We start from the raw sequence: 25,521 nt of genomic DNA, 5'->3' as shown, positions 1-25,521 counted from the left end.
TTGCTTACAGCCAAAAGTCGCACAAAAAGTTGCTTAAAGAGTACCTGTCATCATCTAAACTTTCCCTGATCCCCCTTCCCATCTGTCCCTTTCTCTAACTATGCCTATCCCTGTGTTTATTGAGGTTTAAAACACTGTGAAAATACCTTTTTTTATCCCTCTTCATTAGCTCAGGAGCACTGTCTTTCTGAGGGGTGGAAGGAGGTGGGTCCTGGCAGGCATGATGTCACATGAAGCCTGGCTGGGACTCTGCTTCTGCCAGTCTTCCTGTATGCTGCTCTCCCTCTGCAGCAGTGTTTCCCAACCAGGGCACCTCCAGCTGTTGCAAAACTACAACTCCCAGCATGCCCAGACAGCCAACAGCTGTCCGGGCATGCTGGGAGTTGTAGTTTTGCAACAGCTGGAGGCACCCTGTTTGTGAAACACTGCTCTGCAGTGTGCATACAGACTAAGTACAGGGGAGGGATGTCAGCCTGTCTCTCTGCACTAAAAAGTCAATGCTGAGAACCAGGGGCTGAGGGAGCAATTACAGAGGCAGTGATTAAGATGAATATCGGAGGGGGGGGGGTGGCACTGAGCAGGGAGTGCAGTGAGATAATACAATGTATAAGATAACGTGTGGTGAGGGGCAGGGAGAACACAGAGCAGGGGGGAGGGGGAGGTGACTGGCCTCTGTTATATGAGAGGCATGTACAGGCTTGTAGTTCACAGTGAGCTGAGAGTACTGAACTTCCGGTGGAAGGACCAGAGCCCTTTCAGCATTAGTCCTAAAAGCTGTACACTTACTTTGAAAAGCATAGGATACTGCTTGCAGACCAGGCATAGAAGAGTGACCCCTAGTGGCCAAAAGTATAAAATGAAAAAACTGGTATAAATAGTAATATTTTTTAATGAAGATATATTACAATATGTCTTCATTAATGATTATGAACAACATATTAAAAGTCTTTGTTGATGACAGGTACTCTTTAACCCCTTCAGGACGGAGCCCATTTTGGCCTTAAGGACCGGAGCGTTTTTTGCACATCTGACCACTGTCACTTTAAACATTAATAACTCTGGGATGCTTTTAGTTATCATTCTGATTTCGAGATTGTTTTTTCGTGACATATTCTACTTTAACATAGTGGTAAATTTTTGTCGATACTTGCATCCTTTCTTGGTGAAAAATCCGTAAATTTTATGAAAAATTTGAAAATTTTGCATTTTTCTAACTTTGAAGCTCTCTGCTTGTAAGGAAAATGGATATTACGAATACATTTTTTTTGGTTCACATATACAATATGTCTACTTTATGTTTGCATCATAAAATTGATGAGTTTTTACTTTTGGAAGACACCAGAGGGCTTTGAAGGTCAGCAGCAATTTTCCGATTTTTCACAAAATTTTCAAACTCAGTATTTTTCAGGGACCAGTTCAGGTTTGAAGTGGATTTGAAGGGTCTTCATATTAGAAATACCCCATAAATGACCCCATTATAAAAACTACACCCCCCAAAGTATTCAAAATGACATTCAGTCAGCGTTTTTACCCTTTAGGTGTTTCACACGAATAGCAGCAAAGTGAAGGAGAAAATTCACAATCTTCATTTTTTACACTTACATGTTCTTGTAGACCCAATTTTTGAATTTTTACTAGGGGTAAAAGGACAAAATTTTTACTTGTATTTGTAGCCCAATTTCTCTCGAGTAAGCACATACGTCATATGTCTATGTTAATTGTTCGGCGGGCGCAGTAGAGGGCTCAGAAGGGAAGGAGCGACAAGGGGATTTTGGAGAGTACGTTTTTCTGAAATGGTTTTTGGGGGGCATGTCACCTTTAGGAAGCCCTTATGGTGCCAGAACAGCAAAAAAAAAAAACACATGGCATACCATTTTGGAAACTAGACCCCTCGGGGAATGTAACATGGGATAAAGTGAACCTTAATACCCCACAGGTGTTTCACGACTTTTGCAAATGTAAAAAAAAATAATAATTTTTTACCTAAAATGCTTGTTTTCCCAAAAATTTGTAATTTTTAAAAAGGGTAATAGCAGAAAATACCCCTAAAAATTTGAAGCCCAATTTCTCCCGATTCAGAAAACACCCCATATGGGGGTGAAAAGTGCTCTGCTGGCGCACTACAGGTCTCAGAAGAGAAGGAGTCACATTTGGCTTTTTGAAAGCAAATTTTTCTCTGGGGGCATGCCGCATTTAGGAAGCCCCTATGGTGCCAGGACAGCAAAAAAAAAAAACCACATGGCATATCATTTTGGAAACTAGACCCCTCGGGGAACGTAACAAGGGGTTAAGTGAACCTTTATACCCCACAGGTGTTTCACGACATTTGCATATGTAAAAAAAAAAATTATTTTTTACCTAAAATGCTTGTTTTCCCAAAAATTTTACATTTTTAAAAAGGGTAAAAGCAGAAAATACCCTCCAAAATTTGTAACACAATTTCTCCCGAGTACGGCGATACCCCATATGTGCCCCAAACTGTTGCCTTGAAATACGACAGGGCTCCAAAGTGAGAGCGCCATGCGCATTTGAGGCCTAAATTAGGGACTTGCATAGGGGTGGACATAGGGGTATTCTATGCCAGTGATTCCCAAACAGGGTGCCTCCAGCTGTTGCAAAACTCCCAGCATGCCTGGACAGTCAACGGCTGTCCGACAATACTGGGAGTTATTTTGCAACAGCTGGAGGCTCCGTTTTGGAAACAGTGGCGTACCAGACGTTTTTCATTTTTATTGGGGAGGGGAGGGGGGCTGTGTAGGGGTATGTGTATATGTAGTGTTTTTTACTTTTTATTTTATTTTTTGTGGTAGTGTAGTGTAGTGTTTTTAGGGTACAGTCGCACGGGCGGGGGTTCACAGTAGTTTCTCGCTGGCAGTTTGAGACGCAGCAGAAAGTTTGCGGCAGCTCAAACTTGCAGCCAGATACTTACTGTAATCCTCCGCCCATGTGAGTGTACCCTGTACGTTCACATTGGGGGGGACATCCAGCTGTTGCATAACTACAACTCCCAGCATGCCCGTGTGCTGTCGGTGACTGCTGAGAGTTGTAGTTTTGCAACAACTATAGGCACACTGGTTATGTATCACTGAGTTTGTGACCTAACTCAGTGTTTCACAACCAGTGTGCCTCCAGCTGTTGCAAAACTACAACTCCCAGCATGTACGGTGCATGGTGTACGGTGACTGCTGAGAGTTGTAGTTTGCAACAGCTGGAGGCACACCGGTCGTGAAACACTGAGTTAGGTAAAAAAAAAACTCAAAGTTTCACAACCAGTGTGCCTTCAGCTGTTGCAAAACTACAACTCTCAGCAGTCACCGACAGCCAATGGGCATGCTGGGAGTTGTAGTTATGCAACCAGCAGATGCACCACTACAACTCCCAGCATGCACTTTAGCTGTTTGTGCAAGCTGGGAGTTGTAGTTATACAACAGCTGAAGGTACACTTTTCCATAGAAAAAATGTGCCTCCAGCTGTTGCAAAACCATAAGTCCCAGCATGGCCATAAGGGAATGCTGGGAGTTGTGGTGGTCTGCCTCCTGCTGTTGCATAACTACAGCTCCCAGCATGCCCTTTTTGCATGCTGGGAGCTGTTGCTAAGCAACAGCAGGAGGCTGTCACTCACCTCCTGCTGCTGCTTGATCGCCGCACAGGCCAGTCGCCGCACAGGTCAGTCCCCACAGGTCAGTCCTGGGGCTCCGATCCCAACATGGACGCCGGTGATCGGGGTCCCCAGCATCCGGGGTGCACGTCCCGCACCCGCTCACGTCCTCCGGAAGAGGGGCGGAGCGGGTGCGGGAGTGACACCCGCAGCAGGCGCCCTGATTGGTCGGCCGGGAATCCGGCCGACGAATCAGGGCGATCGTGAGGTGGCACCAGTGCCACCTCACCCCTGCAGGCTCTGGCTGTTCGGGGCCGTCAGAGACGGCCCCGAACAGCCAGTAATTCCGGGTCACCGGGTCACTGGAGACCCGATTGACCCGGAATCGCCGCAGATCGCTGGACTGAATTGTCCAGCGATCTGCGGCGATCGCCGACATGGGGGGGGCATAATGACCCCCCTGGGCGATATGCCGGGATGCCTGCTGAACGATTTCAGCAGGCATCCGGCTCCGGTCCCCAACCGGCTAGCGGTGGGGGCCGGAATTCCCACGGGTGTATGGATACGCCCTCGGTCCTTAAGGACTCTGGATGCAGGGCGTATCCATACGCCCTATGTCCTGAAGAGGTTAAGTGCTAATGCGACTTTTTGTGCAACTTTTGTAAGCAAAAAAAGAGCTCTAAATCCCTTGATAAATGTCCCCCAATATCTATATTATCACTGTCCTTGAGGTTTGGGTTGGTTTTTCTTTTTCTCTACAATTTATTGCAAATTTGTACACCTTGGGTATAGGTGTATTGCCAACTCACCTCGGCCAGTGTATAATTGTGAGCTGCACCAGCATTCATTACCAGCAAGTATTGAACCTTACCTTGAAGTCTCTTAGTTCTGAAAGTTCTGAAAAGAATGCCTTGTACTGCTCAAATTCTTCAACTGGTCGGTCAGGTGGAGGCTGTGATTTCAGTTTCTTCAAGTCTGTCTCCAAATCTTCATCCTAGAAAAACCAACATTCTTATTTTCAAGTGGATTTATAGGTATAGTTTTGCAATAACTGGAGAGCCACAGGTTTTGGAAGCATGTTACAATGTATATTCACACTGCACCTCTAATTATGATAATATTTTAACTAATTACAGTACATTGGATTATAACAGGAATTGAAATACGTTTTAAGTTGTAAAAATACAAACTTCTTCCGTGTTTTCATCATTCGCAGGGTTTGTATTCATATATTCATCATCATCCTCAGATTCATCTGTGAGATAAAATGGAATAAACTGATGATAAAAATGCAATACTTAAAGTTACCTTTGAAAGCAATTTTTGTTATTACTGCATTATACTATTGCATAAAAATGTTTTCTCTAGTTCTTTATTACAAATGCTCAGTTTTTCCTCTTTGACCTGCATGTTTTCATATATAGTGCAGGCTCCTAATTTTTTAGGACTATGAAGAACTACGAGAAAAATGTTTTACCCCATAATTGCAAAAAATAAAAAAAGTAACTCAAAGGTGTCCATAGCATTAAATGGTTTGTTTCAGTCATTATTAACATATAGGCCCTCATTTACTAAGAGTGTTGGGTTTTTACTAGTGGGAAATGTTTCAGACTTGCAGGACTCCACTCCATTTACTATGTGGATTCACAGATTTACAAGTCGGGAAAATGTTCTGAGCGCCTTTTTTAAGTGGAAATTTCCAGGGATTTATTCACAGAATTTTCTGTGAATTCAATAGTAAATAGGTTGGGTTGGGAAACTATGCCCCATTTCGAACCAACCATCCCCCCTTTGTGGCAGACCACATCCCTTTTCCAGCTTTTCGCAATTCCGGGTTTGTTGGATCTTCCTGGCACACACTGGCGCACACTGGAGCAGAAATGTCACAGACACTATGTGCCAAACAACCCGACAAAAACTAGTTAGTTTAAGCTTAGAAAATGAGGACCATAATCTGACCATTGTACAATGTATTTATAGATAATACAAAAGCTAGAAATTTGGGACTTTCTTTATTCACATAACAATTTAGTTCACTGCTTGAGTTAAGGTTAGAGATGAGCAAATTTTTGACAAATTCAATTCGGCTAATATGACCAATTTTCCTAAAAAAATTGTTTTGGTCCGAATGTATTTGCAGTGAATCGCTACTAAAAACGGCTATTTCTGGCCTTCAGAGAGCCTCAATAGGGGTGTAGAACACTTTGCCTTACTGTAACACGCATAGGGTCTGTGCTGGGTTTGTGAAACAATACTGTTATTCAGTATAACATGCAGATCAGAGGCGTCGCTATTAGAATCACTGCCGCAGAGCCGCACAATGACAGAGCCTGGAGATGGCATCAGTATGAGGAGTTATTATGTAGATAAAACTTCACACACCACTTTTTAATTGAATCAAGGTAGCTTTATTTGAAATCCCAAACAAAGATTTTTTTAATGACGTTTCGGTCCACACTGGACTTTCATCAGACCAAAGAATTACATGAACATGAATGAAAATGAGAAAAAAATGTCATGAGAAATTAACATATGAGACAAAGAAAGAATTGCTTTCTGAATGAAACAGCCTGGAGTTGGCAGCAGTATATAGTGGCTGAATGACCCACCCTGGAGTTTGCGGCAGTATAAGGAGAACATTTAGTGGTTGAATTACACAGCCTGGAGGTGTCGGAAGCATGAGGAGACCATATAGTTGCTGAATGACATAGCATGGAGGTGGCGGCAGCATTAGGTGAACATATAGTGGCTGAATCACACAGCCTGGAGTTGGCGGAAGCATGAAGAGACCAAATAGTGGCTGAATGACACAGTCTGGAGTTGGCGGCAGCATATAGTGGCTGAATGAAACAGCCTGGAGTTTGCGGCAGTATGAGAACATTTAGTGTCTGAATGACACAGCCGCTATTAGAATCACTGTCGCAGAGCAGCACAATGACAGAGCCTGCAGGTAGCATCAGTATGAGGAGACCATATAGTGGCCTTTTATAAAAGGATTTACTCCCTTTTTCTTGCTTATAATTGTCTCTCAAATGTCTCCTGTGTGAATACATTGTTTTTTGTGCGACTTTATGCCTGCAGAGTGAGAAGAGCAAGTTTTTTCAGTTTGGCTTATGTAAGCAAGTTTTGAAAATGGAATTGCAGTAGTCAGAGATTTATAACATGCGACTGTTGCAAAAAAGTAACACACCATCAAAAAAAATGCCATATATTTACTCCAGCTCAACCCTGGCTTACAGATTTTGCTTACATGAGCAAAATCTCAAAATGAAAAATAGTATGGAGGAGAAAAGCTGATTTGCTTACGTGAGACAAATTTAAAAAGGCTGTGTGACTTGTTATCAATTTGTTGCACGTAAGCAAAACATTAAGCAATATAAAATGACTAAAAAAATACATACACAAGCAAGTTTTTTATGAATGTCCGCATAGTGGCTGAATCACACAGCCTGGAGTTGGCGGCAGCATGAGGAGACCAAATAGTGGCTGAATGACACAGTCTGGAGTTTAGCTAATGCATATCCTCAATACTTACTTGTGGTCTGATGCAGAGGAATGTCTGTAACTGGGCAGCATAACCATTGTAAGTGTCACGGCAGGTGGTGAATCCTCTGGGCCTGTGTGCATGATTATGTGAGCCGTGCCAGGGAGCGGAGTCTAAGGTGGTTTTCACCAGAGCCTGCCACAAAGCGGGATGGTCTTACTACGGCAGACGGCACCCAGGTCGCTACCCCTGGCACAACTCATCCACACAGTTTGCTGGGATGGGGCGTGGCACAAAAGGAAACTGGCAAGATGTGGTCATGGTAGCAGTAGGTCAGGGCAGGTGGCACAGGTGCAGGGTCAGGTAACAGAACAAGGATCTGGTACACAGATATCAGGAACGCAGTAGCTTTCTCTAGGGCACAAAGGCAACAAAGATCCGCTGGGATACAAGGAAGGAGCAAGAACTTATAACAAGAGCACAGGTGAATACACTAATTAGGGAAGTACTGGCCCTTTAAATGAACGAGCTCCGGCGCACGCACCCTACAAGGTTGGGGCACACATGCTGGGGCTGCGGGAACAGAAAGACCAGGGAGGCGAATTAAGGGATTCACATGCGGGTGCGTCCTGCAATGCGAATCCCAGCCCTGCCAGCAGCAGAGACATGACAAGAGAGCACTCACAGCCAGCATGTCTGGATGGAGCGCAGATCTTACAACCTAAAATATGGTTTGCACTATCCATATTTGTGAAGTGTTGGTGTGGCACCATGATCAATCTACTCTCATGCATCAGGTTGGTTGGAAATCCTGGCTGATTCATCTTCACAAAGGTCAGTCTCTCCACATTTTTCATGTACAGACGAGTTCTCCTTGGGATTACTATGGCCCCCCCTGCAGTAAACACCCGCTCTGATGGCACACTACTGGTCGGGCAGGACAGTTTTTCCAGGGAAAACTCTGCTAGTTGCGGCCAAAAATCAAGATAGGCTGCCCAGAAATTTAGCGGATCTTCAAGGTGTGTTGGCGTGGTCAGGTCAAGGTATGCCACCACCTGCTGGTTCAGGTCCTGCTCCAGGTCTACCTGCTGCTGATGAGTTGCTTCACTATGCGTGTGAAGAAAGCTACTCGTCAGCGACTGTAGACTCAGGCTGCTGCTGATGGAGCTGGTACTGCTCCTGCCACCCCACCCCAGCAGCCATGGCAGTGAAAGGGGAGAGCAGATGGCCTGCCCGAGTCAGACCTGCGAGAGGATGGACCATGTCGCATATAGGCATCGGCCAACTGGCTATGTAGGATGTCTCTGTAGTAGGTCAGTTTGTCCTCCCTCTCAGTGGGTGTAAAAAGCCCCCCATTTTATGCCGGTAGCGAGGGTCCAAAAAGGTGGGGAGCCAGAAGTCATCCCGCTTCCGAATGGGGACAATTCGGCGGTCAATACGCAAGCAAGTGAGCATGCATCGTGCCATTTGTGCAAGTGACTCAGAGGAACTTCCTGCCTCCATCTCCACTGCATACTGCAACGGTGTGTCTGTGTCCTCTGTCTCGCCTTCCTCATAACCCTCTATCTCCTCTAGCTGCTCCTGCTCCTCCTCTCCTGTCAGATGACTAGAAAAACTGCCCATCTTGGGAAACCTAAACTGTTCTCCAATGTACCCCTCCCCTCCTCCTCCTCCTAGAGTTCAGCCCCCACAGGGCTCATGTGGCCGTGAGATGTAGGTGCCATGTCTCCAGTGCCCTGACCAGCCATTGTTTCCAACACATCTTGTAGTAGATGAAGCAGTGGAATGATTTTGTTCATCTTGTAATCCTGGCGATCTGGCACTGAGCTGCCACTGGTTGACATTGAAGTTACACAGAGGTTTCCCCCTATCCACCTGGATCATCAAGAAATTGGTGATGGTTTTTCTCCGTTCATATAGTCGATCCAATATATGGAGGGTGGGATACCTACATGTGGAAATGTTGCAAATCAGACTATGTACGGGGATGTCATTTTGACGCTTCAGCTCAAGGAGTCTGTGCTTTGTGGTGTATGAGTAGCTGAAGTGCATGCCAAGTTTCCTTCTCATTGTTAGGATGTCTTGCAGATGGGGGGAACACTTAAGGAACCGCTTAACAACCAGATTGAGCATGTGTGCCATGTAAGGTGCATGGCTCAGGCTTCCTTGTCGCAGCGCAGGAAAGATGGTCTTCCCTTTGTCAGTCACCATGGTTCTCATTTCCAGTTTTCGTGGAGTAAGCCATGATTTGATTTCTTCATGAATTACTTTTAGCAGTTCCTCCCCTGTGTGACTCCGTTTGCCAAAGCAAACCATGTGAAGAACAGTGTGACACCGCCGAGCCCTGTACACATGGTATGCTGAAGGGGCACTGAGACTTGTCCATGCAGTGGAGGATGAGGAGGTGGAGTCGCACACTGTCACAAGACCAACAGCCTGAAAGCGTGGAGGAGAAAATGGTGTGACCTGTCCAAAATGCTATTGTGGCTGTGCAGGAATCACATTCCCCCAGTGGGCTGTAAAGGACATGTTTTGTCCCTGAGCATAGTTACATCTCCACACGTTGGCACTGCCATGCACTTTGGTACACACCGACAGGCTCAAGGGCTGGCCCACCTTCCATTCCACAAAATTGTGCAGGGCTGGTACTGCCTTTTTTGCAAAGAAATTACAGCTTTGGACTCTCCACCTCAGCTCAGCACAAGCCATCAGTTCTCTGAAAGGTGCACAGATCACCAATTGAAAAGGGTGGGACTCCAGCACCAGCAACTTGGACAGCAGCACACTCAGCTTCTGCACCATTGGATGAGTGGGCACATACTGATGTTTCTTGGACATGGCTTCGCCGATGGATTAATGGCAGAATGACTGACTCAAAGTAGGAGGAGCAGGAGCATCTGTAGCGACAGAAGATGGGTTTGACACACAGCTCCCTGCGGCTGAGGTGGTGAAGCCTTGGCTGGCGGAAAGAGGTAGCGGTGTGCCACTAGGTGATGCAGCAGGCTGGACCACCACATCGGAGCCACGGTTCTCCCAGGCCGCTTTATGGTGATGCTGCATATGTTGATGCAGGGCCCTGGTGCCATCATTGGGACCCTGGCCACGCTTCAACTTCTGCCAACAAATCATACATGTGGCCAAGTGGCTGCCGAGTAGCTGATTTTTCCACCAACAGTCCACAATGATTGACTGCCACCGTCTCCAGGAACCCCTGTTCATCTACCTCCCAGAAAGCAAAGCATGTGGTCTACCCCAGGCATGTTTGGCTCCAGACTTTCCACTTCTGCCACCATGCTGATTGCTAACCATACTACCACCTTGCTGGCTCAGCTGCTCCCTTATGGGAAACCTGCAACTCTCTTCTCCTGATGATGATGAAGCCCCTTCTGCACCCGGCTCCCAAGTGCGATCGGCATCATCATCATCATCAAGTTGTGTCTGAACGTCTCTGATGTCCTCCTCAGGTTCTTCAACAGTGTCTGCTTCAGGAGCCTGAACGCTTGCAACACCACCTCCCACGCCACTCTCCTCATCATTACTTGTCCGCCTAGCAGAGGAAATGGCGGATGTCTCCTCCACTTCTTGGCTGGGCAGTAGCTGCTGACTATCCTCTAGATCGTCCTCACTAAAAAGTGGAGCTGAACCCACAGCATAAGATAATTCTGTGGGGGAGGGAACAGCATAGGACAGAGGCAATTGGAGGACAGAGACTGCTCCCGGGCCATGCCAACTGAGGGTTGTGTCTGAGGAACCCACCAACTGTTGAGTGTCAGATGTCACTTGTGATGAAGTAGATGACCGTGTTAACCAATCGATGATGGCAGATGGGTTGCTGGTCGAGACACGACCGCTAGTTGATACCGGGAGCTCAGGCCTCTAGCTGCGACTCCTGCTGCCACTTTCCTCTTGTCTGCTGTGACCTCTGCCTGATTAATTTAGGCCTCTGCCACTTCTCTGTGTACGTCCTGGAACTTCTCTGCCTGACATGCGTATATGAGGGGAGTACAATGCGCTCCACTATGCTTAAAACAGTATTTGTGTACAACACCAGCTGGTGTGTACTTTTGGCTGGACTTTTACAGTATCTAGGTCCTTAAGACTTTAACAGGAACAAAATAGTACACCACTTAGATGTACATATGTGGTATGCACTTATGAGGGGAGGACAATGCGCTCCAGTATGCTTAAAACAGTATTTGTGTACAACACCAGCAGGTGTGTACTTTTGTCTGACCTTTCACAGTATCCAGGCCCTTAGATGTACATATGTGGTATGCACCTATGAGGGGAGGACAATACACTCCAGTATGCTTAAAACAGTATTTGTGTACAACACCAGCAGTACACACCAGTGCTACAGCACACAGTTGATGTGTACTACACCCAAAATTTAACTTTCTCTCTCAGGTGAATCGCTGCTGTTCTGTGCAACACACTGTGATACACACTGCTCTCTGTCCCTCTCTTTAATAGAACGCTGTAGTGACTGGGAGGTGAATCGCTGCTGTAAAGATGCTTTTCTGTGCAACACACACTGCTCTCTGTCCCTCTCTGTGAAACAGAACGCTGATTTGACTGGGAGATGAATCACTGCTGGAAAAATGCTTTTCTGTGCTACACACAGCGCTGTCTGTCCCTCTCTATTTCTCTTCAATAAAAGGCTGAAGTGACTGGCCGCAAGATGGCTGCCGATTATATAGGGCTGTGACATCACAGGGGTGGCTGGCTGCTGATAGGCTGCATGCTGCATGTGATTCAGGGTCATCCTGCCTTCCCTTGTTCCCACCTTCCAAGGATTCCTTCCTCCATGTCCTCACACATGGATCCACCATTTGCCCTGGAGCCTGGACCGCACTAAATGGAATTTAATGAAGTGATTAGCATGATCGAATCACGGAAATATTCACATTCGTTGTGAATCAAATTTTTCCTAAAGTTTATAACGAATTCGGATTTGTCAGATTCAATTCGCTCATCCCTAGTTAAGGTCTTTCAAAAAAAAGATATAAAGATCCCACCAATGAAAGCTTTTTGCATAATCTTAAGCTAAATGTAAATGTTGGATAAAGTATATGAAAATCTAGGATTACCAGCTTAGTCTAAATTAAACTAATCTACCTGCATAACATAAGTTTCTAAATGTATAAAATGTTATATGTGCATAAAAGAAGACTTTTTCAAAAGAAAATACATATATTGACTGATACAGATTTCAATGCCATAGAAATGTTGTTGCAGAACTGAAGCATACAATTCCTGTTGTGAAATTACCAAATCCAGGAGATAAAGGATAGGAATAAGTGTCAGATTGTGTGTGTGTGTGGGGGGGGGTGGGGGGGGGGGTCCGACCACTGGGATATCCTGATATCCCGCATGGTGCCCCAGCTCTCCTTCTATATGGAGCATGTCAACCACTACATGAAGCTATGGTCGACATGTCCCCTCAATGCATCTCTAAGGCTGGGTTCACACCACGATTTCTTAAATACGGTTCCCGTATACGGTTTGGAGGAGGGGGCGGGGCTTAATTGCGGCGCCCGCACTCAGCCGTATTCGGGAACCGTATTTAATGCAAGTCTATGAGCCGACCGGAGTGAACCGCAGCCTCCGGCCGGCTTCGTTTTCGGCCGTACGTGGTCGACTACGTTTTTGTCTGCGGTCGGGAAACCGCATACGGCCGAAAATGAAGCCGACCGGTCGACTCATAGACTTGTATTAAATACGGTTCCCGAATACGGCTGAGTGCGGGCGCCGCAATTAAGCCCCGCCCCCCTCCTCCAAACCGTATACGGGAACCGTATTTAAGAAATCGTGGTGTGAACCCAGCCTAAGAGAGAGCCGGAGAGCTGTACTCTGGAATCTTTGGCTCTCCCATAGAGCTGCATGGAGTACTCCTGGAGTACTTCTTTAAAGCATTACTGTCATTTGTAAAAACTTTTGACACATGATTCAGATATATCAAGAGTTTTGATTAGTCAGGGTTTTAGTGCTAAGACCACTAATGTTCTCTAGATATAGCCATGAGAAGCTGGTGACATTGAGGGACATTTATCAATGTTTGCTTATGCATTCCTTTTTAAGTACTTTTTTCTTAACTTTTTTTTTGCTTATGTGTGACTTATTTATCAACTGGTTTCAGCCTGTTGATAATTTTCTTTCACGTAAGCAATTTTTTCTTTTTTACTTTGGTAGTAGCTTTTTCTGCTCCATGTTTGAGCTGGAGTAAATTTAGTCAATTTTTAACCTTGTTGCGACTTTTCTTTGCGCAGTTGCGACTGTCGCAGTTTATAAATACCAGACTACTCGTAGTCCATTTTAAAATTATTACTACGTAGTTAAGTTTTGAAAAACTTGCTTTTCTCGCTTTCCATTCAAAATGTCGCAGGAAAAATTGCGTAGTCGCAGGTGCGGCATTTGTGCAACATTTTTAGTAAAAAAAAATGTAACTAAATTGCTTGATAAATGTCTGTCATTGTGCTTTACTCAGCCCTCACTCTGACTCACTGCTGGGGACATGTTCTATGGACTATAATTGAGCCGGAACAGTGCTAAGCCAGGCAGTGAAGCGCACTGCCATGTGCTTCAACTGGCTATATTTAGAGATTGGTGGGGTTGTTAGAACTGTGACTGGACTGATCAAAGCCTTTGACATGTCTACATGACATGCGAAAAGTTTTACAAATTACAGAATCACTTTAAATATACACTGTCATTTGAATAAACTTTGCATATATCAATAGTGCAAGCAAATTTGAGAAACTTTGTAATAGATATATATATATATATATATATATATATATATATATATATATATATATATAATATAAAAAAAAATTCTTTTTTCTCCTGTTCTCCCCCTGTCCTGCTGCTCCTGTGTATACAAGACAAGCAACACAAATCTATGGAGGGGAGAGGGGAGCTCCGCCTATCAGCTCTGGGAAAACTGCAAATTAGAGATGAAGCCTGAAGAGCAGAAATTTGCTTAAAATGCCATATACAAGTTATATAATGGGCAGAAATAGTGCTGCTTCTCATGTATACATACATGGCAGCTTATCCTGAAACTCACCTGAAATCACAGTACCATATCAATTATTTAAGGAGAATGAAATTACAAAAATGTTTCTAGATTTAGGTGAAGAGCTGTTACTAGTTCAAATAAACATTTTTAAAAGCAGAAAGGTCGCTCCATAAAACATTTGTATTTTATTTGAATTTTTTTAAATGGGCAGAGTTTGTCTCGAACAACCTTTCATAGGGCAAATGGGGTTATCTACAATTATTTTACTGCTGGTGGAATTAAGAAATTAAAATGTTTTTGATATTTCTGCTCTCTTTTATTAATTGTTAGGGTTAAGATTAAGATCTAATGTAAGAACAATTATTGATTTTGCTTTAAAGTTTGTCTTTAAAGGGACATAGTTTGCTTTCCAAAAAAATAATGAATCTCCAACATATCTTGTTTAATGCCTTAGATCATTTAAAGGGGACCTGTCACATTGGAAATACAATCTGTGTTGCAAGTAGCATGTAAAAGAGTAGGGTGAGTACTGTACACAGTTACATAGTTTGGAAAAGGTCCAGCACAACTTTTAATTTATTAATGTATATTTCTGCTTTTTCTGAGCATAGGAGTCCAGTAGGTAGTCCTTAACATATAAAGATATTTGTCGGTTTTCTTTAGGACCACCCTCTGGATTTCTATGCACAGAAAAGGCAGGAATTGACATCAATAAATGACAAATCTTTTCCTACAAAACTACATATCAAACTGCACAGCTCATGCAACTCTATAACATGATGATTACAGAAAGGATTGGACTTTCAGTGTGAGGGGATCCCTTTAACCCTGACTCCAATGAAGTAACAGGTTTATGTATCATATTTTCACTGGCAAATAGGACACTAAGAAAATTGGGGGACAGCAATAAGTCTTCATATTGTTAGACAATTCTTCACAAACCTTCTTGGGAGCAAATTTGTGTTGCCATTGGTGTATTTGTTCCAGGGATAAGATATGCGTAGGAGCTAGATATAGAAGTTAGTGGAAGACTACATCTTGGACAGCACTTTCTCAAAACCTGGACTGCAGCACTGACTAATGGGTCCAAGCTTCTGCAATGCAGACATTCCTATTGATAAAGAACATAGAAAGAAAAAAAATTTAAATGTACCAGCAGTACCAAAGATGACCATAGCTACCACCCCCAGCATTGATAATAGCTATTTCAAACCTTTGGCTATTTATACACATTGTTGGTTGACTATGTGTTACAATATAGCTAAATGAGCATTAGCACAGTCCATGGCATTTATAATGTTAAAAACCTCCTTTATTTGACAGGTAATCCATGATTTGGTGAATTGGGGTATACTCTGAACTCCATAATTACCTGAAATCTCAAATTAAGCAACCAACAATTGTTAAAGACATCTTATCCCTTACCCACAGGACCCCCCCCCCCCCCCCCCCCCACACACACACACACACACACACACACAATCTGCTGCCAAGCACCCTGATCTATGCTGGATTACTGGTGACCACAGTATTCGGCTGTGGCTGACACACCCCCTCCATATATCTCTATCGGAGATCCAGAGATACGTGAATGCTGTATCTCCATCTCTCCCTTAGACATGAATGGAGGGGGGCATGAATACCACGGAACTCCCAAGCCTAGCACAGAATGTTAAGAATGCCGGGGTGCCAGGCAGGAGATCTATGGTGTTGACAGGAGGAGTGCGCTCTCCCGTTCACCTACGGCAGCGCCGCCACCACGATACCATCGCGGGTCGCCGTTGGTTGCTATGGCAGCAGAAGGTCAGATAAGGACCTCCTGTCTGCCTTCTATGGAAGCCTGTGAGATCCAGCCACAGGCTGGACCGCACTGGTTGTAGTATCTGCAGCAGATCAGGTTATACTGTGCTGCAGTACAAATGTATTGCAGCACAGTATAACCTGTAAAAAGTGAAAAATAAAATAATAAAAGGTTGCTCAATACATGTATGAAGTGTAAAAATGCCCCTTTCCCAATAAAACCCAGTATTGTCATCAAAAAAAGATCAAAAACACAAATCATATACATGTTAGGTATTGACACATCTGTAATGACATGTACTATAGAACTATGATGTAAATTATTCCGCATGATGAACGCCGTAAAAAAAAATAAAAAACGTTAAATTTCCCAATTTTGGTAAAAATAGCGGAATAAAAAAGATCAAAAGGTAGCACGTATCGCAAAAATGAAACCAATAAAAAGTACAGTTCATACCGCAAAAAAAATAAGCCCTCAGTCCATGGCATTTTACGAAAAATAAAAAAGTTACATCTGTTGGAAAATAAATGGGTATCTACAATCGTACTGACCCACAGAATAAATATAACATCACTTTTACTGCACAGTGTACACCATAAAAAAAAAACACCCGAAATTTTCCAGTTTTTCACAATATTTTGGAGTTTTTCACAAAAAATGCTGCATGTGTCAACAAAAATGCACCAATAATATAAAGTACAACATGTCATGAAAAAAACAATCTCAGAATCGCTCCACTCAGAAAAAGTGTTCTAAAGTAATTACCATTTACAGAGACCCAGTCAAATAAAATAAAATAAAAAAGAGCCCGGCCATTAAGGTAAAAAATGGTCCGTCCTTAAGGGGTTAAGGACCAGGCCAATTTTCATTTTTGCCTTTTTGTTATCTCCTCCTCTTCTTTTAAAATCCATTACTCTTTTACTGTTTCCCCTACAAACCCATATGAGAGCTTGTTGTTTGCAAGACCAATTGTACTTTGTAATGACTTCATTTATTTTACTATAAGATGTACCATGAAAAAAAAAAATGATGTATGCGAGAGTAAATTCATAAGAAAACTGCTATTTTGCAACTTTTGGGGGGGGGCTTGGTTTTTACGAAGTGCACTTAATGGAAAAAATTATACATTATCTTTATTCTGTAGGTCAATGCAATTAAAATGATACCCAATTTATATTGTTTTTCTATTATTATACTACTTTAAAAAAAAAATGCAAACTTTAACAAAATCCTTATCATAAAGTTGTCCTTTTTAAACCTATATAACTTTTTTATTTTTCTGTTTACAGGGATATATGAGAGCTCATTTTTTGCACCGTGATCTTTAGTTTTCATCTGTACCGTTTTTGCTTTGATGTGACTATTTTATCGCTCTTTGCTTTTTTTTCTGATATATTTTCTGATACAGTTTTGGTGTTTAATATTTTTTTTACATTTATGCCGTTTACCGTGCGAGATCATAAACATTATATTTAAATAGTTTGGACATTTACACACGTGGCGATACCAAATGCCAACGTTTTTTTTTTTTTTGTGAAATGGGAAAATAAGGGGGATTTAATTTTTTTTTAGGCAAAAAGCTTTAAAGTTTCCCTGTACCCAGGCTGCAAAAACAAAACAAAAAAAAAAAAACTTTAACTCACCTTCCAACTTTCTCCTGTTGTACCGGTATCGGCGTCCTGTTGCTTCAGCGCTGCTCAGTATCCTTCTTTTTAAGCTCGGAACGTCACACTGTGGTCAGCGTATCACCGGTCACAGCATCGTCCCACATCGTCCGGTGATAGGCTGAGTGCACTGTCATGTAAGGAGCTCATGTCGGCTCCTGATATGACAGTGCGCTCAGCCTGTCACCGGCCGAGGCGGGACTTTGCTGCGGTTGGCGATATGCTAACTGCAATGTGATTTTCCTAGGATAAGAAGCAGGGAGCTGAGCAGCACTGGAGGAACAGGATGCCAATACCAGTGCAATGGGAGAACAAAGGAAGGTGAGTTAAGATTTGTTTTTTTAGTTTTTGTAGCCTGAACACGGGGGAAACTTAAAAGTTTTGCACCACAGGGAACAGGAGAGTCAGGTCATTTATATGATGTCTCTGTGACATAATACACCTAGGTCAAACTATACAACAACTACAGAAAATAATCAGGGGATATAACTGAAAACAAATCAAATTATTCTGCTATGTTTTAGAAACTGCAATGGGTGCCGCAATGGATGTGTTCGCTGTTGAATTTAATTATGGACGGAACTGTGAATTCAAATCTAGATCATTATGATGTTATAACCACAATCTCTGTACAGATGGCTGTACACATAAGAAAAAGATTATGTATTTACAAAGTTATTAAACTTTTAATGTGTTTTTTATGAAGTTTGTATGGCAGCACAGGCTGGGAAGGTAGCTAGGGACCATATGGCTCTGCTGAGCCCTAAGTTTAGGTTACCATTCTATAGTAGGAATAAACAACAGACTAACAGTTTAGCCTATTTTGAGGATTTTTTGGTAAGAGTCACTGTCAGGTCCAAGTATAACATATGGCAAACCTGGGATAGAAAAACAGCTGATTTCTTCAAAAACCAGGACCACACCTATCCTCAGGTTGTGTGTGGTATTGTAACTAGACTTCAATCACTTCAATGAATCTGAGCTGCATTACCACATGTAAACTGTGGACAGATGGAGTGCATTTTTTTTTTTTTAAGAAATCAACTCTGTTTTTCTACTCCTGGATAATCCCTTTAATGCCATATATCTTAAAGGGGTACTCCACCCACAGACATCTTATCCCCTATCCAAAGGGTAGGGGATAAGATGTCTGATTGTGGGGGTCCCACCACTGAGACCCCTGCGATCTCCGTACAGCACCCATGCCGCAAACAACATTTTAAACAGTACTTTTAGACGGCTGGGTTTCCGATGTGACTCCGGCTGCAGAAGTCCAGCGTTCTTTGGATAGGGGATAAGATGTCTGTGAGTGGAGTACCCCTTTAATATCATTGCCAAGGCACAGTGGCTATTTGATGTCGCCTATGACACCCGATATCATGGCCACAAGACCCAATACAGCCTGCACTAATGGCTGCCTTTTATTTTTGACCCTTCCTTGTCCATTTCATGAGAACATTCTTAAATAGAAATCCTTTAAAAATATTGTGTTGGCAGTTGAATTTAAAACAATCGCTCATTGTAACCAGTCATTAACCAGGAACACAAACAAAAATGTAACATATGTTAGAATTATCATGGAACAAACTGTTTTAGCTTTAATATATTGCACCACAGTACAATAGATTGTAACATATTGTAATAGATAGCAAGCTCTGCAGGACTTTACCACACAGTAATAAACTCCAAAATCCAAGGAATAGTGATAACAAATCATATGTTGGATTTCTATTTTGGTATTCTCACTGTATAATAAAGTTACATAATGTATAAAAGCCTATGAACCTGAAAATTCTAATTGTGAATGACGTTAAGGTATATTAAAGAAGGACAGAGCTTCTGCATTACTTCACCATGGAGAAAGCAACTGAAGTGAATGGACGTACATAGATAGCTGTGGTTTTAGAAAACTGCAACTGTAGTTTAAGTGGGTAAAAAAAATTGCATATAGCTGATTTTGAGTGTCAAACATAGCTACAAATACTAAAAAGGGCATTGTGCAAACTTATATTGCCTTAAACATAACACACAGTATACCCTCATCTATAGTAACCTGTGCTGTAGTGAACAGTATTTCCATCCCATTGGCTTGATGAAATGCTTCCGTTCCAGAACGAACATTGGTGATATGTTTAAGACACCTCAGTAGGCCTCTACGAATGGGGATGTAGTGGTTGGCGGAGTCATTGCTGTGCCAGTCTTGGTAAAACTGCAACAGGGAACAAACATATCCCCGGTTCACAGCTCTTCTGACATTTGATTCTAGAAAAGATAGATTTAAAGTAATATCAGTTTAATGCACTCAATGTATTATATACAGAATTAACTCCTCAAAAAGACTTTCTAGAACTTTACAGTGACTAGTTGTTTTGAAAGTCTAAATATAATTGTTTTTTTTTTAACATTGGGTCCCTGTCATTGGAAAACATTTTTTGAATGTCGCAGAAGCATCCACAAAAAAGTCTCTAAAACATACATTATTATTTAGTTCAAGGTAGGAAAAGACATCCCAAAAGTGCATGTGCTACGATTTGGCCTCACGGAGGACATGGAGATGAAGCTTGAGAATGCAGTCTTCACTCCCCCCTAATATTCAGTTTTCAACCTTTTTCTAAATTCAGATTTTTGCTATGTGGGTTTGTCCTTTAATACATGATGGGCATGGGGTCTGTATGTTAAGAAGTTAGACTTATCTAGACATAGTTTGCTCTTTGTGCTCTGCTGTTTCTGTACATTTGTGCATAGACCATGTGATTATTCCCTACCTTTTGGGTGTGTTTCGCCATATCTACAGCCCGTGTGCACTTCCCTCCATGTATTTTCTTCCCTATATCTACTGTATATACTCGAGTATAAGCTGACCCGAATATAAGCCGAGGCTCCTAATTTCACCCCAAAAACCCAGGAAAAGTTATTGACTCGACTATAAGCAAATACATCCTCCCCCCATGTCATCATCCCCCCCCCCTGTCATCCTCCAGACCCCCGTCATTAACACCCCCGTCATCATCACCCTGTCATTTTCACCCCCGTCATCATCACCCCGTCATCATCACCCCGTCATCATTACCCCGTCATCATCCCCCCTGTCATCATCCAGACCCCTGTCATCATTACCCCCGTCATCATTCCCCCCTTCATCATCACCGCCTGTCAAAGCGCTCTTCAACCTGCGGACCTCCAGATGTTGCAAAACTACAACTCCCAGCATGCCCGGACAGCCATCGGCTGTCCAGGCATGCTGGGAGTTGTAGTTTTGAAACATCTGGAGGTCCGCAGGTTGAAGACCACTGCAGCCTTCGTCATCATCCAGACCCCCCTTTTAGTGTTCTACTCACCTCCCCTCGGTGGGAAGGAAGGGTGAGCTGGTCCAGGCCATCTATGCTGCAAAGACCCTCTGGTGGGGAGGGTTAGTCATTCGGGCTGTCCATTTTCACTGGTAGGCCCTCTTCTCTGCTCCGGGCCCGGCCCCGGACTAGTGACATTGCCTTGACGACGACGCACAGGGACGTTCATGCCCAAGTACGTCTGCTGCGCACGGACGTCCCTGTGCGTTGTCATCAAGGCAACGTCACTAGTCCGGGGCCGGGCCTGGAGCGGAGAAGAGGGCCTCCCGGTGAAAATGGACAGACCGGAACGACTAACCCTAACGGTCCCTGCAGCATAGATGGCCCGGACCAGCGCACCCTTCCTTCCCACCAAGGGAGATGAGTAGAAAACTAAAAGGGGGTCTGGATGATGACGAAGGCCGCAGTGATCTTCAACATGCGGACCTCCAGATGTTTCAAAACTACAACTCCCAGCATGCTTGGGAGTTGTAGTTTGGAAACATCTGGAGGTCCGCAGGTTGAAGACCACTGAAAGGGATTGATAGGCGGAGAGGTCACTCGAGTATAAGCAGAGGTGGGCGTTTCCAGCACGAAAAATTGTGCTGAAAAACTCGGCTTATACTTGAGTATATACGGTATTTGATTAATAAGAGTATGGACTTGTAGTTGTAATATGCTTTCCTTACATAGAAAAGCATAGGGAGGGGACATTCACTGTATGTGATGTAAACACTTATATAATAATGATAACAATATTATTTTTATGATTAATTTATTATTAATGTATTATTATTATGTCATCCTATTAAAGAAACTGTTACTTTTAAAAGTGTACAATTTGATGTCATTTTGTTATTTTCATGTTAGAAAGCGCAAGAATATATATTAGCAAAGGGTTTAGAAATCCTATAATTGATTTAAAAAAAAAAAGATGTTTTGTGAGATGGGATATCATTGTGCAGACTTTTTGGTATTGACATAGTTACTTAGTGTAAAATCCTGAGAAAACTTAGATGGTAATGAGAGGAGACGAGGTTTGGAGTGGATTTTATTTTACTAATCTCTTCTGTGTCCGGGGAGCCATCTGTTTTGCTATCTAGCATAGAGGCTTTTAACTGTATGATGTTCTTGAAACACTACTTTACGGTGGCATACAAGCTGTCAGTACAGAGGATGTTCACCCGATGAGCACATGGTTATGTGATCGTTGCAGCTAAAGAAGTAAAGAAAGGCCTGCTTGTTAGTTGCTTATAGGTGCCAATCCCATTTGTAAGATAACTTCTTCCTCTAAAAGATTTGGAGTTTCTTTTAAAAAAGTTTAGTGAATTACTTGACAACTTTCCAGTTATATAAGAGCAAGATGCCTTGGATCTATATATTCTACACAGAGCTAAACACATTTTCTCTCACCAGAAGGGAAACATTACCTGGCACTTAATTTACTGAATTGTATAAATCAATGGCACTATATTCCGTTTTGTAAAAAACATAGTAGTGAGCAAACAAAAAGTGCATAATAAGTGACTGAAGAGTACATCAGTAAGTCACTAGTGTTGTGAGTATTCTATATACTTTGAGGATTTAGAATTGTTTCTCTACTGGGAAAATAAAGCTCAAATCTGCCATGTTTGAAGAGGTATTCCAGAATTATTATTATATTTTTTTTTTTGACTATGCTACAGGGGCTGTAAAGTTAGTGTCATTCATCATATAGTGTCTGTACCTTTGATTCATGGGGGTCTTGCTATTCTTCTGTTATTTTTGGCCCAATGTTTATTTTTAACAGCATACAAAATGAGTGTCGTCTCAGACTTTTCCCAGGTTGCAATGTAGCGTGATGGGTTGTCTGCAGCTAGTCGTGATATCTCACAATAATGTGGGTGATGATGTAGACATGATGAAGCACAATAATGTGGGGGTTAAAAGGCTGACATGAATTATATCAGCCTTTCAACCCCCATAACCCTCATATTATTGTGCCTCATTATGTCTGCATCATCACCCCCATTATTGTGCCTCAGCATCTCTTGCTTCATCACCCCCACATATGTTATGATGCACAGTCAGTAATGTGAGGGTTGGGGTTGATGATGCAGACATATGGCACAGTAATGGGGGTTATAATGTGGCCATGATGAGGCAGAATAATGTGGGGATTTTTATGGGCTATATATGTCACTGTATAATATTTATAGGGTACAGTGTGTGGAAGTATTATATTCAGGGGGCACAGTGTGTGACGGTATTATATTTAGAGGGGCAGTGTTTGGTGGTATTATATTCAGAGGGCACAGTGTGTGGCAGGATTATAGTCAGAGGGTGTGGTGTGTGGTAGTATAATATTCAGAGGGTACAGCGTGTGACGGTATTATATTCAGAGTATGCAGTGACTGGCAATATGATATTCAGCAGGACCAGTGTGTGGTAGTATTATATACAGAGGACATAATGTGTGGTAGTATTATATTTAGAGGATACAGTGTGTGTGGTAATATTATATTCAGAGGGAACAGTGTGGTAGTAGTATATTCAGAGGTTACAATGTGTGGTAGTATTATATTCAAAGTGTACAGTGTGTGGCAGTATTATATTCAGAGGGTGCTATGTGTGGTGGTATATTCAGAGGGCACAGTGTGTGGTGGTATTATATTTGGAAGGTGCAGTGTGTGGTAGAATTATATTCAGAGGATACAGTGTGTGACAGTATTATATTCAGAGGGATAAGTGTGTGGTAGAATTATATTTAGGGGTGCAGTGTGTGGTAGTATTATATTCAGAGGGTGCAGTGTGTGTCAGTATTATATTTAGAGGGTACAGTGTGCGATAGTATTATATTCAGAGGGTGCAGTGTGTGATAGTATTATATTAATTATTGTTTTCATATAGTAAGTGACAAAGTGAGGAGCCAATGCCATCTGGGCTTTAAGTTTTGCAGACAGAAAAATAAGCCTGAAAAAGTCACGGCAGTATGTACCAGCTGAATTGGACAACAGAGAAGATGTCAACAACTGTCACCTATATCCTTGTCCCATCAGAGCTGTGGTCACTTGTATGTTCTGCAGTGCAGAGATGATGGGTGAAACAACATACCCATACCACTACTTGGGTTATACAGGGAGCTGTGCTTTCATATGGTAAAAACTTCTGTACCACTTTACCCTTACTTGTCAATTGTTATAGTTGATTGTAATATTGATTAGTATAACCAGACACAAGCGGTAGAGTGTAAATTTCTACAAATCTGTTTAATTACCTTATAAATCTACTGCTATATCTATGAACTCCCAAAATACAGTATACATACAAAAATTTGAGTAATTACAAAATCTTAAATTGTACAAAAAGTTACTTTAATAATCAATGCAATATATATACAGTGACCCCCCGACCTACGATGGCCCCGACATATGATCATTTCAAGATACGATGGCCTCTCAGAGGCCATCGCATGTTGAAGGCAGCATCAACATACGATGCTTTTGTATGTTTGGGCCATCAAATAAGCGGCTATCTGGCAGCGCAGACTGCTTCAGGTGCTGCCGGGTAGCCGTTTACGGTGCGCCGTGTGCCTCAATGATCACTTACATGTCCTCGGGGCTCGGGCGCGTCCTCTTTGGGGTCCCCTGCTATGCCCGCGCTCTCCTTCAACGTCATCATGTCGTTGCGCACACCGTCCCGTCATCCAATAGGTGCGTAGCGACGTGATGGCGGCGACGGAGAGCGAGGATCCCGGGCAGCAGAGACGTTCCGGAGTGACGGGGACACCCCGGGGACGCGGCAACAGCGATGGAGGGTGACATCCAGGACAGCGGTGATGGGTCCGGAGCGGCCCGGACACGTGAGTATTACCTCCTATACTTTACATTGCACGGATCCCTCAACATACGATGGTTTCAACAAACGATGGTTCATTTGGAACGGATTACCATTGTATGTCGAGGGACCACTGTATGTGTATATATATATATATATATATATATATATATATATATATATATAGGGTGGGCCATTTGTATGGATACCCCTTAATAAAATGGGAATGGTTGGTGATATTAACTTCCTGTTTGTGGCACATTAGTATATGTGAGGGGGAAACTTTTCAAGATGGGTGATGACCATGACGGCCATTTTGAAGTCAGCCATTTTGAATCCAACTTTTGTTTTTCCAACAGGAAGAGGGTCATGTGACACATTAAACTTATTGGGAATTTCACAAGAAAAACAATTATGTGCTTGGTTATAACGTAACTTTATTTTTCATGAGTTATTTATAAGTTTCTCTCCCAATGTGCTGCCCATTGTGTTGGATTGTCAACGCAACCCTCTTCTCCCACTCTTCACACACTGATAGCAACACCGCAGTAGGAATGCTAGGACAGGCTTCCAGTATCCGTAGTTTCAGATGCTGCAGAATGGGCAAAGCAAAAATTGGAACAGGACCCTCAGTTTATGCAGAAAATTTTGTTCAGTGATGAGGCAAACTTTTATGTGAATGGTGAAGTTAACAAACAAAACCACCGCTATTGGTCTGACACTAACCCACATTGGATAGATACGTCCAAGACTGTTGGAATGAAAAAATTGATGGTATGGTGTGGTATATGGGGTACAAAGATAGTGAGGC

General features: G+C 42.8%; 1 protein-coding gene across 1 annotated transcript in view; it reads right to left on the bottom strand.

Moving 5' to 3' along the window:
- AGBL1 (AGBL carboxypeptidase 1) overlaps positions 1–25,521 on the bottom strand; it is a 791,487-nt gene that overhangs the window by 622,172 nt on the left and 143,794 nt on the right. The window contains exons 7-10 of the mRNA XM_056571891.1: positions 19,622–19,830; positions 15,046–15,214; positions 4,789–4,853; positions 4,470–4,592 (exon numbers count right to left, since the gene is read on the bottom strand). Of these exons, the coding sequence (XP_056427866.1) occupies positions 4,470–4,592; positions 4,789–4,853; positions 15,046–15,214; positions 19,622–19,830 (566 nt within the window). The remainder of the gene's footprint in view (positions 1–4,469; positions 4,593–4,788; positions 4,854–15,045; positions 15,215–19,621; positions 19,831–25,521) is intronic.

The sequence above is a fragment of the Hyla sarda genome, chromosome 4 (genome assembly GCF_029499605.1).
Source record: "Hyla sarda isolate aHylSar1 chromosome 4, aHylSar1.hap1, whole genome shotgun sequence".
In the NCBI taxonomy this organism is placed as follows: Eukaryota; Metazoa; Chordata; class Amphibia; order Anura; family Hylidae; genus Hyla; species Hyla sarda.
The sequence above is the reverse complement of the archived record's forward strand: the minus strand, read 5'-3'. Positions and strand labels throughout refer to the sequence as shown.